Genomic DNA, 17015 nt, shown 5'->3' with positions numbered 1-17015 from the left:
TTTGTAGGTATACTTACTTGATATGGACAACATTTTGGTCTTTTAGAAACCTTAAATAAGGTATGATTAATTATTATTGAGTATTTAATATTCAACCATACTTATACCCATCTTGTATTTTTTAGGGGGGTTTTGCGAGGAATAGTTTATAACCTAAACATATGCGTTGTGCAGTAGCTAGTTGTTTAAGTGATAATCAGACAAAAGCTGCCGATAAATCTGTTAGGTTTTATAGTTTTCCCAAGGACTCGGTAGTGGAAAAACTGTGGGTTATTGCTTGTTGCCCTAAAGACAAATTTAATACTAAAACTTTAAGGATTTGTTCCAAACACTTCAAGCCGGAAGACTTTAACAGAAATTTGCAGCATGAATTGCTGCAATATGAATCAAATAACGGACCCAAGCTGAAATGTGATGCGATTTCTTCTCTTCATCTACCACAATCAAAATGCTTATCCATAAATCAACTTAAAAGGCAGGAAAGATCTTCTAAAAGGGAGTCAAAGAGGATTGTGGAACAGATAATTACACAATCTAGGTAAACCGAGTAAGGCGGTCTAAGGAAACCTCCAGAAGAATTGGTGGCAAAAATTCATGAACTTAATATTATTTTTAATAATTTCAATGGGTCTGAACATCAATTAAAATCAGGCAAAAATTATTTACCACGAATAATTGACTTATCGGAGAACATTGAATATGACTATAAAATCAAACATCTTTTCTTCCGGTCTCGAATGTATTTCAGAATTAAGAAATTAAACCTAAAACTTAAAGAAGATATAAGAAATAAAAGAAAATTAATAAAAATTGTAACTTAAAACTTTGTGTTTGATTTGTTTTCCGATTTTAGTGCAGATAATTAATGATCAATTATTTTCTTCTGTTCACGTTTAGACGAAGACTTTTTTCCTTCTCGATTCTGGCGCCAAATAAGACAATACAATCAAAAGCTGGCTCGTAAAATTTACGAAGATTACCTTTCTAGGATTAAAAAGCGAAAAACACAAAAAAACTCATTTTTCACTCAAAAAAACTTAAGACTAAAAAAATTTATTTTACAGATTTATTTATTTTTTTTTCACTGTATTATTATTTTTTTTAATCAAAATAAAATACCTACATTTCAATAAATCCGGAATAGTTTAATAGAAACTCTATTAATCCATTAAAATGATTTTTTATTGCCAATTAAATATTAATTGTGTTCTGATTGCTAACGTTCTTACGGGGAATATTTAAAATTACTCTCATTGTGACGTAATGCGCGAACTCGTCCCAATTTCTCTCTCGGGAGTATCATACCCTCTCTTGTCTTGGTTATAAATTTGTTCCGTTTTTGTTTGTTTTTTGATAGGTAACATGAGAACAAGCGGAATTTGACATTTCGATAGAGCTACTTACGATTTTATCTAGATTTTAAATATTAGCAAGCAGTTGTATCCATCGATGGTAGACATCGTACCCTACTATGATCTAGAAGGATGTACTGAAGAGTTAGGGTCAGCGTCTGTTTGACTTAAATACTTCCTAAAGTCAATCGGTTCGTAAATTTTTGTGAACAGATATAGGCCAGGAACTAATAAGAGAATCGGCCACGAGAATTGACTTAATGACAATAATAAAGAAATAAGGTTTTTCTTAGATTTTGACTACAAAAACAATGCCACATGAAAAACTAGAAAATAAAAAAAGAAGAATGAAATAATTTAGTGTTCAAAATTTAGAATAACAGTTTAAAAGATATTAATAGATTCCTTTTTGAACGGCTATATAAAAGGACGAAGCCAATTGTTATTAATATACTAAAATTGGTATGAAATTATTAACTAATACTGTTTTAAATTATTATTTTATAGGAAGCCGTAGGAATTTTGAGAAAATAATCGATAACAATTTTGGCCAATATTATGATTATGAATCCATTATGCACTATCATTCTAGAGCATTTACCAAAAACAATAATAATACAATAGTTCCAAAGGTAAGATATATAAGGTAAGGTGGGGCACATTGAAACGAAAAATATTACTTAGACTAGAAACTTAACCCTCTAAGCGGTATGACCGTCTGTAGACGGTGTTCACTTTTTTCGAAACAGCTTTCTTATCGAATGCTACGAACTAACCGGTGCACGGCGGGGCGGTGGATCGCACAGAGGTGTGAAAAAATCAAATAGACTGTAACGATTGTAGTGACAGTAAAAACTGTAACGACTGTAACGAAAATAAAATAAAATAAAATAAAATAAAATAAAATAAAATAAAATAAAATAAAATAAAATAAAATAAAATAAAATAAAATAAAATAAAATAAAATAAAATAAAATAAAATAAAATAAAATAAAATAAAATAAAATAAAATAAAATAAAATAAAATAAAATAAAATAAAATAAAATAAAATAAAATAAAATAAAATAAAATAAAATAAAATAAAATAAAATAAAATAAAATAAAATAAAATAAAATAAAATAAAATAAAATAAAATAAAATAAAATAAAATAAAATAAACTAAAATAAAATAAAATAAAATAAAATAAAATAAAATAAAATAAAATAAAATAAAACAAAATAAAATAAAATAAAATAAAAAAATAAGAAAAAAATAAAATAAAATAAAATAAAATAAAATAAAATAAAATAAAATAAAATAAAATAATATAATATAAAATAAAATAAAATAAAATAAAATAAAATAAAATAAATAAATTAAAACCATTGCTCCTTGTTTAGACGATAAAAAGCTATGCTTCCCTTTCCTCCGTCACTTTTGGACTGCCACATCCCGTTTTTCTACTTAAATACAAAATTGTAAATCCTTTAAAAATAGTTTAGTTGGTTTTGTTTTATTTTTAATGACTTTACATGTGCACATTGATCAGCATTTGAACAATCATTGCTGTCCTGTTTAGCAGGTATAAGCAGTTGCTTTTACTCGTAGTCATCCGTCAAAATAGGTGTACAAATTATTGTAATCTAAAAGTGAAAAAGTGGTTTATAACGTCATATTTTGTTAAAAAAATTACTGTAAGTACATCATAATATTATAATATATTTTTGGAATATATTATTGGTTTTAGAATAATGATTAAAGTAGCTATAATTTTTAACATTAAGGTCAATTCAAACAAATCAGTCACGTCACAGTTTCGGCGCCGAACCGGCACCGTCACGTCACAGAACTAGTCGTTTCTTTTGTTCGGACTTACCCGGAATACATCATTTGTCGGCGACCAATCTGTTAAAAAGATGGCAAGATTTTCGAATGAAGAAACAACAGTAATTGCTAGACGTTTAGATGAAGAAGTATGTTTTTTTTATATAGTGAAATAAATATATTAAAGAGAAGTTCATTACCTTTTTTTCATTTCTTCTCTGATTTCCTTCCATATATTATTTTTTAAATTATTAACGTACATGAATTTTGCATGCAACAAATTACATAAAACCTTATATTTTCACACACATTTTCCTAATTGTTCTTCGTTAATTTTATTTTGTTTATTTGTACAGCCCGATATCTTTCCGGCAAAACCAAAAATATCGTCGCGGAGATTATAAAATAGGTCGGACGTTAGACGAGCGAAACCTGTCTGTTTGGAAATTGTTCGACAACGGATAAATATGAACGCAGGCGGTATATTTCTATTAAAGAATATTTTTATGACGGATTGTTCAGTTCGACTCCAAAACTGTGACGTAACGGGACTGATGTGTTTGAATCGACCTTTATAATTGATGACCGTCTAAAGACGGTCATAACGGTTTACTTCAAGTTGTTTTTTGTAACCGTATTTTTTGAAGCAAAATTATTTTTCATTTTGTTTTTGCAGATGAATGTCAGTTGATAAATTTGGCCATAAATATGGATCGCCAGTGTATAAAAAAAAGTCATAATCTGACACTGATGGTTATTTTGATAGAGATGATAGTGACGGAAATCCCGACTTTCGTCCTGAAGACTCGTTACAACCCAAATATGACATGATTACCATGTCCGTTGTATCTCATTGTCTGAAGGAAATGGATGCTGCAAATTCCACGGAAGACTTTATAAATGCTGAATTTAAGCAGTGTTGATGAAAAAGCTGTTCAATTAACATCATATCCCATTATGATTACCATGCAGCACCGATCTGTATCAACGAATGTCACGAAAAAGGCTTTGTATTTGCTTAAATCTCTGATCTAAATAGAGCAGTTTGTTATTACAAAAAAAGCAGTACATTGACGTGGACTGTCCGCAGATCATCAAAGAATACAACAGTCATATGAGTGGTGTTGATCCTATGGACGGTCTAATGGGCAGGTACCACATTCGACTGAAGACTCGAAATCCCATGTTACGGATATTTTGCCACCTAATTGACATGGCAGTAACCAATGCCTATCTTTTGCCTGCAAATATGCACCAATCCGTGCTGTAGGAAGACCCTCGAATCGGACGACCCAACCAAACCCAATATTTCTAGGACTGGAATAAAGTCGCTTCGTCCACCACATAATTGCGATATGACGGTATAGATGATGATCCAGGTATGCATGACAAAACCGGAAAGAGAAGGTGCAAATATTTTAAGAAGTTTAATACTCACGTGTATTGTATGAAATGCAATCTAAAAAAACTGCTTCTATGACTTCCATCATGGATAGTTCACTATTTTTTATATTTTGTATAGTTTTACTTTCTTATTTTTATATTCTCTTACATTTTTGTTTTTATTTCAACAATAAAAATAATTTGTTTAGCCTTTCTATTCAAATAACACCTCTTCTAATTTTTTACATCTAAACGTTTATGACTGTCTAGAGACGGTTTACCTTCTTTCTCATCTTGAGGCCAAACTATAATAAATAATGACTAGAGACGGTTTACCTTCTTTCTCATCTTGAGGCCAAACTATAATTAATATTAAAAAACAGAAATCAACGTGAAATTAGTTCTAACACTCAAATTAACCTAATTATAAATTATCAGATATTTTGAGCAATTAAAAAAAACGGTTAGAGAGTTAAGTATTACTATTTATAATATTTTTTTAGTAGGGTTGTATATTTGTATATATTGGGCATATCTTATTGGTTTTAAATCTGAAAAAAGTAAAAACCTGATTTTTGATTATTATTTTTTTAAATCGTATATTTTGTTTTATTGTGCACCCTTTCGTGGGGTAGTATGAAACAAAGTAACGAGCACAGTGAAACATTAGGAATTTTCTAATACCAAAGTGAAGTGAGTTTTAAAACTAAAAATATTTATTATAAAATATGACTACAAATACAGATACATAGAAATATCTACCTATATATTAACATACATCTAAATTTAAGAATGACGTTTCAAAAATTAGAAAAGTCTGTATTCTTTTGGTCCCTTGTTTGTGTTCTGGATTAGGTAATATTAATTAAACATAATTAATATTAACGTAAGCATCTTGGGGGTAGAAAAAGCTTGAGCCACTTTAACACTTTGTCTTAAAAATTAAATATATACATTACCTTTGCCATTTTTTTTTAGTCAATATAATAATCAAAGCCAATATAATAAATTTTTTTCTGATCTGTAAATTCAACCAATACAAATTCATTAAATTTTAGCAACTCTACTGGACAACATTGTTCTGTTCTATATCGTCATTGTTAAATTACCCTCCACTTGAGGAAGTAGCAGATCATTTATCAAGTAAATCTTCTTCTAGATTCTTGGACAAATAATTTTTTTGTTTCTTCTTTTTTCTTCTTGTTTCTTCTTTTTTTCAGCAGCTTCAGCAGCTTCGCGTACTGCGTTCTCAATTAGATTTTTTTGTCAGAAATATCCATTGTTACCAGGCTTCTTCCAGATTTTCTTTTTTCCTACTCGCCTTTCTAGGGCCAACTTTTGGATACCATTTGAATTCCGCAGGACTTATAAAAGTTTGTTTATCAATTGTTTTTATCAACTTGTGTACTTTTCAAAACATCTTGAAATTTATTTAGTGAAGACTCTTTTAGAGATTTTTTTATATAATACCCAACCTCAATAATTGTTTTATATCCCCACGTAACTGAAGTAGCTGCTGCTGACTTCGGCATCAATACGACAGCAATACTATCTGCCCTCTTCAGTCGTTGTTGGAATGGTAGTATTTTGATTTGCTTCATATACACAACCAGCAATGTTATATTTTAAGAAAACCGTTCATGCATTTTATTTTTGTCAAGAATCTACGGCAGCAGCATAATATGTTTTGAATGAAACATAATATGGAAATCAAGTAGTTAAAATTTTACATTGCAATGGGGGACTATTGTTATATCATTTTCTTTAGCTAGATTTATGACTTAAATGCATAAATATGTCTGTGTATGTACCTACCCACTTTTAGTTGCCAATGGCGAAATCTAAGAATAAAGCAAAAAGTAAAAATCCTTATTTCTACTTATTCGAAATCAAAATTAAAATTTTTACTTAAATCTATGCCTTTTACGATTTACTTTCACGTTTGTGTCTTTAGTAAGTTATTTTATTATTAGTTTCTCTTTGGGAAAGATTTGATTTCACGTTTAGGGCTTCGTACTCAGTCACTCTGATGAGTCCTGAAAGGACGAAATACGTATTGCCGAATTGTAGAGGCAGTATACGTGAAATCAAATATTAACTATCTTTGCTATATCTCTGTTTACTCGTATTTTAAGTATTAGAAGCTAGTTGAAAGGTTCTTGTTTAGATATAATGTGGAATGCAATTTTAGATTTCCTATGTTGGTCCACTCATCGTCTATTTGCTTTGTAAATCCTAGAAGGCACAGGTTTAAATAATAATTTGAATTTTGGTTTTAAACAAGAAGAATTCTTCGAATTTTTACTTTTTGCTTTATTCTTAGATGTCGCCTTTTGCGTCTTTAGGAACTTATTTCATTGACGGAAAAGATTTGATTTCACGTTGAGGGCTTCTTACTAAGTCGCTCTGATGAGTCCTAAAAGGGCGAAATGTACTATATATTTCACTATACGTGAAATCAAATCTTAAATGTCTTTTCTACATTAAAAATAATGTCTCGTGTTTGAAATCCTAAACATTAATTTTTCACTGAACTTTCCATTTTAAGTCCAAAATGTGTACGTTTCACTTTACTATAAAGAAATATTTAAATACTTGACAACTCTGCAGTGAATTTAAAATTAGTAGTAAACGGAACCATATCTTCCAACCAAGTATCTTCCTCCAAAAACAATTGTATATCTGTTAAACATAGCAAACGCAATACTAAGATACTGGCTCCTCCCAAATAGTTGCAAGGAAACCAATGTAATCATGATAACAAAAGCCAGGAAAGAATGACATATTTCCGCAAAATTACAGGGCGATTAGCTTACTTCCAGCAGTCAGTAAGATATTAAAGCGGGTCATCCAAACCAGACTCCAACAGAGACAGACAGGCTAGGGTTAATCCCAGAAGCACAACTTAAATTTAATAACAGAAGAGATAACCCATAAGAAACGCAAACAATGCAAGACAGACCCATCGAATGGCAAAACGAAACTAAATACCTAGGAGCTACAAAGGATCAAGTTCCAGCATTCACACCATATGTTAATGCGACAGTCCAGAAAATAGCAATGGTCAGAGCCGTAATAAGAGAACTCACGGAAGGAAGAAGCAAATTTGCTATGAAACAAAATTAAAACTAATAAATAGCATCATACTACTAATAATTACAAATATATCCCTTGAATGGGGACACACAAGTCCCAGTAACAAAAAGAAGATTCAAGCAGCACCCAACAACTGCCTTAGACGAGCTGCAAACGTGGCCAGATACGTCGGTGAACGGTTCCTATGTAGAAACCTAAAACAAATAAGGGTACTGGATATAATGGAGGAAAAAGCCAGAACAAAATTCGCTGAATTAAAAGACCACCCAAACCGAATTCTGCGAGAGATATTAAGGTATAATGTGTACCATAAATGGAAGCACAGAAGACCCAAACAGAAAACATTAACAAACATATAATAAATAATTGACTAATGTTGATTTTATATGTTACAGACAGCCCACAAAAATCTACAAAAAACACAAAAAGCGGTTTTTGCCATCAAAAAAATTCATAAAACACTAATCAACGAAGAAGAGAAGCCCACATGCTCGAGTGCCGAGTCACCGAGCTGGGCGTAATCAAGAGCGATGACCCGAAGTCCGAGGAAGCAATACAGATCGATGATAAGTCACTAAAAATAGCGGAAATAGAGCGTCTTACGCTGGCCTGCATTGTTCGGGGTAGGCCTTGTACCCAAGACTCCCGTATGACAAGCACTTTGCTAATGCGAGAGCCTCTATATCACATCAGAGCGCTATGGGGGAGAGTGGATAGTCTGGAGTCCATTGGGGCGGGGTAGAGTGATTCTTGATTACACATAATTAATTGTATCACCCTAATGCTATACTTAAGAGGTAAAACAAGTTTTTCAGCCTGGTTTAAAGAATTGCTTATTTATAATACATTACACTCATTTCTGATTACCTAAAAGTTTTCTGTTACTGTTCTGCGTCACGTAGTTCTTCACTACATTACTCTCCCCTTTATTATTAGGTTCATCAATTTCCTCTTTATGTTATGGGAAAGGTCCAATATTATCTTTATCATCTGCGGTATTTAGATCCAAGAAACACATGTAATGCACCGAAGGAATGAACGGTAGCAGATCGATCATGTCTTGCTTTTTCACTAGCCAACAGCTCTTGTTGATGGATAAAGTTTTTCGTATGGCACATTCTTTAGAGCCTTCCTTTTCTTTTAGTCGATTTTATGTTTAGGATATTAAAATTAACCATATTCTGCAATATTCACTTGTACAATATTACGTAAGCATTATCTCTTTGTAGTGTGATCTATTGAATTTTCAACCAATTCACAGGACTGTTGTCAGTGCTTTTTTCCTCTTGCTACTATTTCTCTATAAATTAATAGTTGAAAAATCTTTATTTGTCATTTTTGTTTACAATGAACCTTTATTTATTTCTACACTTGATGCTGCCACGATGTCATGCCGGTCTTTTGATCTATGACCTCAATACTTTAAATAAATCTCATTAATGCCAAACATATATTCATGTTGCAATTTTGAACTCCCAGAGATATCGCTTTAAATAGTTCTCTCTTTGTCAACCATTTTCCATCCACTCCTGAATGTAGGTCTCTCCCAATTACTTACATCTTTCTCTATCTTGCGCCAAGCTAATCCACAGTTTGCCTGCCACTGCTCTTATGTCATCTACCCTTTTTTTTTTGAGGTCTACGTGACCTGCCCAGCGCCATTTCATTTTTGTAATTTCTTCCGCAATATCCATAATCTTCGTTCTACGTCTTATCTCGGCGTTTCTAATCTTGTCTCTCAGTGATATTCCAAGCATGATTCGTTCCATTGCTCTTTGCGTTGTTTCTAATTTTTTAGCAGATTTTTTGGTAAGGGCTACTGTCTCCAAGCCGTAGGTACAAACTGTTAGTATGCATGTGTTATACACCTTTTTCTTTAAGTTTACAGGCATGGAGGTGTTTTTCAAGATATATGCTAGTTTGCCGAAAGCGCCCCATGCCAGTTGTGTTCTTCTTTTAACTTCAGCGTGGTTTAACTTGATTTGGTTTTTCTAGTTTGATGACATGACCTAGATATACATAATGTTCAAAATTTTCCATGGTATAATTTTGTATTGTTATGTTTGTCTGGTGTCGGCTCAGTATTTTTGCTGTAGTTGATTTTTAAGCCTACTGCTCCTGAAACTGCTTTTAATTGTTGTAACATATCATTTAGTTCTTGGATATTATCGGCTATTAAAACTATGTCTTCTGCGAATCTCACGTGGTTTAAGTATGATCCGTCGACGTTGATACCCTTGTTGTTCCATTCTAGTTTCTTAAAAACGTCTTCTAGAGCAAGAGTAAATAGTTTAGGAGAGATGGTGTCTTCTTGTCTCACTCCCCATTGTTGTCTTATGGAATTAGTTTTTGTGCTTTCGGCCAGCTTTATCTGCATGGTGGCATTTTCATATATGTTTTTAATTATGTTAGTGTATCTTGAATCTAAACGTACATTTTCTAAAGATTCAAGCACTGCCCATAATTCGATGGAATCGAATGCTTTATAGAAATCGATGAACTCCATATGAATTGGAACATTATACTCGGGGTATTTTTCTATCAGTGTTCTTATGGTGTGCAAGTGGTCTACGGTACTAAAATGTTTTCTGAATCCAGCCTGCTCAATAGGTTGATAGAAATCGAGCTTATGTGTTAGGCGGTTGGTTATGATTTTAGTTAGTAATTGATACAGATGTGATAGCAAGGATTGGTCGGTAATTCTCGATGTTTGCTTTGTCTCCTTTCTTGAATAGTAAAATGACTTTGGAGTTGTACCATTCTTAAGGAATCTTTCCTTCATCAATTACTATATTAAATAAAATATTTTTTTAAATAATTACATGCTTTTGATTATTTGCATTAAGTGTCGAGTGCATTATTAGGTGTAAAGAAGTATATTTTGAGCCTCTTTTGGCTGTGGTTTTATTCCACACATAAAAATATCCAGATTCTTTTGTAAATCGTGTACCACGAAATTGTAGCAGTAGAGGTTTCATTTGTAGTAGGCACTTAAAACTATTATTACTGGGAAGGGTAAAGCTTTTTGCAAATCCATCTTTCATGCAATCTCTGTCTAATTCAGCCTTCCTTAGGTGAAGTTCATAATTCTTTTTGAGTATTCGCTTATCTTCTATTATTCATTTATATTATTATCTTATTTATTCTACAGAAAATGGGAAAACAACTATTGGGAAAATATATTTCAGAATAGTGAACTCACAACAGTTTAAAGTGTTTTACTGGACATTACTGACTCAGATATCATCATCATTATCAGTGGTACTACAGCCCTCTTTGAGCCTCGACCTTCCCCAGTCTATTTCGCCAGTCGTTTTTGTTTATCGCCAACTGTTTTATTTGGCGTTTCTAGGTCTATCTCTGTTATGTGAACTAGTGGCCACAATTTTGATTTTTGGGAAAACACGGTAAAAAGCATCTTCTTTGAGTCCTTGCGTGGTGCTTTTGATCAAATCCAAATCATTATCGTAAGCTATGATCTGCGTTGATTTATTAATGATAGTTGTTATTACAATTCTTATTAGTGTATGGGGAGTGTTAAGTTTATTCATGACTTCATATAATTATTAGACTTAAAGTCCACAAATAAATGAAACGTATCAATAATTAATTCATTGGATTTTTCCTAAGATTTGACATATCCCAAAAATCTAATCAATTGCTGACCTATCTGGCCTAAAACCGCTTTGCTATGCACTAAGGATTCTTCCATGTTTGTACTTAAACGGTTGTATAGGGTTTTGGAGAATATTTTGTCCTTTTTGTGCAGTGGACACATAATTCCAGTGCACCATCAGTTTTTCCTCCTTTCTGAGTTCTTTGTATGTTTGCTTCTTATCTTGTGTTCTTCTTTATTGCATACGTTTATTATGCATTATTTTGTCTTTTACTGATATATTTACATTCATCATAAAACCAACCGTTGCGTGGAATGGGTCTTTCTGGTTCTAGGATGCCATGACCCGATTCCTTAATTGTTCCTCTACATATATCCCATTGCTCGCTATCTGATACTCAGATATCACCTCTATAAAATAAGCAAAGTGCACAGAGCAATATGCAAATTCTGATAAAATTTGGTGTCTCCCAAAATATACCCTATAAAGAATGGGATATTCTTCTTTTATTTTTAGTCTGTTTAACATGTCATATTTATTTAATTTTCTTTAAATCCGTGTTAATTTTCTGATTCAGTAATAATACTAGTGTTGCCCAAAATCGGTCTTGGTCTTGCAGTCTTGGTCTTGTTCTTGCGTTTTCGCAAGACCAAGACCAAGACCAAGACCGCCTAATTTTAGCAAGACCAAGACCAAGACTGACCGTGCAAGATTTACACAAGAACAAGACTAAGCCTGCGAGACTCTTGCGTCTTGCAATTAGGACGGAGTGTCGTTTTAGCGAGTATTGTAGTTCGGGTATATGCTTAAATACTCTATGAGACGCAAAAAAATATGTAATAACAATTTAAAAAACTGGACTTATGCGCATTACGAACAATACCATAAACATACATCAAAGTCATCAATCAAAATATTCATTAAAAACAACACATTTGACACGTGCTCAGAGATCATAATTACAATGTAAAAATAAAATATTTTGTACATTCTTTTCCAGCATACGACTTCTTCGCTCTGAAATTAATTGTCCAGATTTATAGTCGCCCTCTAATCATAAAATAATCTTGCATTGATACGTCGACAGTAATATCGTATCGAAATTTTTTAAAAATATGTCACCTTAGCTATAAAAAATATAACACTTATTATTACGGACACCCACTTAATAATTCAATTTTTTCCCATTATAATTTAGTTAGGAGGAATCTAAATAAACAAATCTTATCGGCCTAAGACTAAACATTGTTTCTGCTGAGTGTGCGATGAGATCATTCGGTTAAACCAAATTTGCTGAAAGAGCGCGATAATATTCAAAAGTTTATTAATAACAGGTAATGTAGCTTACCGTGTAAACAAAATACCGAAATATTTAGAATAACGAAGTAACGATATATAATTCTCGGTTTGTTATTAGATACTTAGGGTATTGAATAGTAACGGACATTTATAGTAGTAGGTACTTTTTCGACATCACTAAACTTCATTTGACAAGTTTACAATTTGACATGGGGGACAAAGATTCAAATAGTATTAAAATAGTCGGAGTAGTGAGCGTTGGAATTATAGATATAAAAGACCTAAAAGCAAATTTGATGAGTTTTTCGAAATAATTTATGCATCTCAAATTGCTTTGTTTGGATTGTGCCTACATAGAAAGGTTAAAATGAAAATGAAAAACAGAAACACTTCAGGTGTAAGGAAGCATCTAATATATTTTCACAAAAAATAATTACAAATATTTCTTCCTGAAAAACCAAAATTCTGGTTCCTAAAAAAATATTCCTACTACTTTATTTTGGTAAATTAATGTATTTATTAAGTAGATACAGTCTATCCCAAACCCTTCTTTCAGTGCGTCACTAATTTTGACGTCATATAGGATTTTAAGAATGTCGAGAATCATTGCATGAAATTTTAGTTAAATCTGACAGTTGAAGGATTGTAATCGGCTAAATGTGAAAAGGTTATTTTTTGAAAATGTGCAGTAAAAATTTTAGGAATCCAATTTTTTTTTTAATTTACATATTAGAGGTCCCGTCCTGTATAAAAAATTTTATTGTGCATTATATTGGAACGGCAGTTTGTCATAATTCCTATTCTATACATTCCAAGGAAAGTGTTTAATTAGCTAAGATTTATTTATGTTTTTTTTAAACGTATGTTTAAATGTATTTAAACTACTAATATGAATATTTTTTAGAATAATTTAAAACTTACTTCACGAACGGCAGAAACTGGTAATAAAGTTGTCCCAGCCTCTTTTTCTAATTCAAAATAATTTAATAATTTTAATATTAGTCTTTGTTAATTCTTGGTATATCTCGGCATATTTAAAATATTTTTATGACAATAAATACAAAATTAAATTTTCACTGTAAAATGTCTGAAAATACTATCCTGGAATGACAATTATCATTTTATCAGTTGACATTGTCAAAGTACTGTCACTATCGAGACCATCTGCGTCAAATTATATTTATGCGCATCATTGATTGGATATCTATTTAGCGTATTCTAAACTCCAACCAATTATATATCCGTAAGTAGAATTCGCTTTAATATGCAAATACCCGTGAACGATATATAATTTTCCAAGTTCTATGTATAATAATCACAGACTCACGTTTTTTTCTGTCACTTCTAGCTTAATGCGTTAGAGAGAATTCGATAAACTGTGACGCACTGAAAGAAGGGTTTGGGATGAACTATATCTCCTTAATTTAAAATAACTTCTTTTGATTATCATTGCTTTCTTACCTATTCTTTATTTTTTCAAGTTAGTTTTTTATATAAAAGTAGAGCTAAGATTGTTAATAACATTTATGTTGCTTTAATAAGTGGATTATAGTTTGTTATCTTATCACCTAAAGAATATGTGCCCTTGATACCTGTATTTGGATTTTTGCCACGTACCAATCTTTTTTAAGATTTCCATTTCATATATGGTGGAGGTCCATCAATACTTTTCTAGACAGAAAATGTTCTTTAAAATACAGTCAAGTTTATGTCATTAATTTGGTTTTTTTGTGTTTTAACCATGTTTGATTGACTTTCATGGGGCATGGTAGATAGCTGGGTTAGTTAGAGCATAGGCACGAATCGCTTAGATCGTGGGTTCAAACTTCCCTAGTAACGTTTAATAAATAGCAATAGGCTAATGGGTAACTGCAAGACTTGCAAGACTCTTGCTGCAAGACCAAAACCAAGACCAAGACCGGGAGTGCAATACCAAGACCAAGACCAAGACCAGGTGTATTGGCGCAAGACCAAGACAAAGACTATCTAAGTCTCGTCTTGCTCTTGCATTTGGGCAACACTAAATAATACTATCATAAAGTAGTCAATTTACACTTTCTACTTTATTTACTGTAAAGCTAACTGGCTGAATGTAATTTGATCGTTTTGCGTAAATAGCATAAGTCAATCAGATTAAAAAGTAATTTTCAACTCTGATCACGTCGTTTTCGTTTCGGATACTATTAATTCTTTTGGGAGCTTTGTATTTGTAACAATATGATTCATGACAAATTATTTTATAAACTAGACCTAATTTAACAAAAAGGACAGTTAAGATTTGATTTCACGTGTAGTGCCTCTGTATATTCACTTATCTGTATTTCATCCAAGCAGGAATCATCAGAGCGACTGGTACAGAAGCTCTAAACGTGAAAACAAATCTTTTCCGTCAAAATAAGCAACAATAAAATAGCTTCAATTTGGCTTTGTCTATAGAAATCTTCGGATTTCTACCTTCGAGATTTAGATCTAATTTATTGTAAGTATTATAAGCAGACATGTTATATTGTATTGTTACAATGTAAAGTTTTTTCTTTAATTTTAATAAGTCTGATTTGCAGGATACATCATTCCTTAAGAAGATGGGCCAGCGAAGAGGATTGACGAAGACAGATATAACTAAAATAAATCTTATGTATAATTGTCCTGAAAAAACAAAGGCAATTATTGACAGTCCTAGAAAATTTTTCGTTGCAAGAATAAAGGAAAGCAGAAGATATTTACACCATAACCACTAATTAAATTTGTTCTGAAAAACTAGTTCAATTAATTTTGATATTAAAGATTAATCAGAAATACACCAGATTCACTATTATTTCTAAATAACCTATGAGATATATGCTATAAGTCATGGGATGGGGGGAGGAGCACTCGTGTCACGCAGTAGTACGGCGGAGTCTATAGCAAGCAGCACATTGGGACGCAGGTGACACAGGTGACGCAGTGCAGAGCAGGTTACACAGGTCAGAAAATATACGTGTCACGCAGTGTGAGAGCATATTTGGAAGCAGTCTTCTTGAAAATTTTGAGGTGCGAATATCAAATATATTATATGAACATAGAAAGAGAATTTTATAATTTAAATAATGGCGTTATTTCTGGACAGTTCCGAATCAGAGTCAGACACAGAATTTGAAAAATCAGTTTTATTATTCAACATGTCAAAGAGAAAAAAATCATTTTGGAAAAGCAACTGTATGAAAAAGAATGGGGAATCTACACTATCATCTGAATTCTCTGAGTCTCGTTATTTAAATTATTTTCGGTTAAGCAGAAAACAAGTTGATGAAGTACATAATATAATAGAAAATAGTATTTATTCAGATGGTTGTAATGCCCAAAAACCAATAGGAACCAAAGAAAAACTAGCTGTTTTTTTATGGTATTATTTTTATGTTTTATTAAAAAATACAAAAATATCATTTTAAACAATCATAATTCTATACTCTATAATTTTCCACAAAATTACGAATATTTCCGGTATTAGCGATTTGAGGAGATGTCTCAGCAACAACCTGGGGGTGAGTGTAGTAGATGAATAATTACTGGTGCTTCTAGAGTTGTAATCATTTGAGCATAAAAAAGAGTTGTTGGGAATAGGAGCTAGAGGATTATTACAATGTTGATTCTCAGTATGCTGGCTACTGTGACTGGAAGAGGTGTTGACGAGTAAGAGGGCTGCTGAATAATGGGTATTAACATATGCACCTGTAAAAACTCTTTGTTCACTATGAGTGTAGTTTTCTTGACTGGGATCCTGAATTTCTAGATATGCAGCTTCCAGCTGCGATATAGCTTGAAACACATCATTTCTTGTACGATGTTGAAATTTAGGAGGCGTTTTTTTGGTTATTTTGTACATCGACATATAAAAATGATAGAGATCATCATCCAAAGGCTTCTGTGCTGCTCGTTCAACTGCTCTTTCTTCGGCCCTTTTTTGACGTTGCGTAATTGACTGCTTTATCACTTCCTGTATATCATCATTTTTAAGTTTCTTATTTTTAGCTGATTTGGTTGTGATTAATTGGTCTTAAGTTGCCTTACGTTTGGCATTTTCTTTTTCGTTATTTATTTGTATAACAATACCAGACGTAGACGGCTCATTAACAATGTCATTTTTAACACTCTCGATTTCTGAGGTATCATGTCAATTGTCGCTGGTCACCTCGTCAAAAATTTCACCGTCTGGATCAACTATGGAGTCTTCCTGTTGTGGGTCTTCATCTTCACATTCTTCTTGTAAATTACCTTCACGTGATCTGTTGGACATTTATGGAATCAAAAAATCCATCTGTTTTTGAAATTTCCATTTTTTTATGATGACAGAAGCAGCTCCGCTTTTTCGACACTTTTTCCCAAGCAGCCCACTTGGGAAAAGAATGATGAGAAAAACTTTGGGTCTTCCACAGTCGACTTTATTTGGTACAGCTGAAGTGCATTTACCATACGTTTTTGTGGG

At 32.1% G+C, this 17015-nt stretch overlaps 1 protein-coding gene across 1 annotated transcript in view; it reads left to right on the top strand.

Moving 5' to 3' along the window:
* The window catches only part of LOC140433315 (zinc metalloproteinase nas-6-like), a 50921-nt gene extending 35559 nt beyond the window's left edge, over positions 1-15362 (top strand). Inside the window, exons 3-4 of the mRNA XM_072521345.1 lie at positions 1860-1984; positions 15115-15362. Of these exons, the coding sequence (XP_072377446.1) occupies positions 1860-1984; positions 15115-15291 (302 nt within the window). The 3' untranslated portion in view covers positions 15292-15362. The remainder of the gene's footprint in view (positions 1-1859; positions 1985-15114) is intronic.
* The last annotated feature ends 1653 nt before the right edge of the window (positions 15363-17015 follow it).

The sequence above is a fragment of the Diabrotica undecimpunctata genome, chromosome 2, assembly GCF_040954645.1.
Source record: "Diabrotica undecimpunctata isolate CICGRU chromosome 2, icDiaUnde3, whole genome shotgun sequence".
Taxonomy (NCBI): Eukaryota; Metazoa; Arthropoda; class Insecta; order Coleoptera; family Chrysomelidae; genus Diabrotica; species Diabrotica undecimpunctata.
Note: the sequence above shows the minus strand (reverse complement) of the source record. Positions and strands in the feature narration are given on the sequence as shown.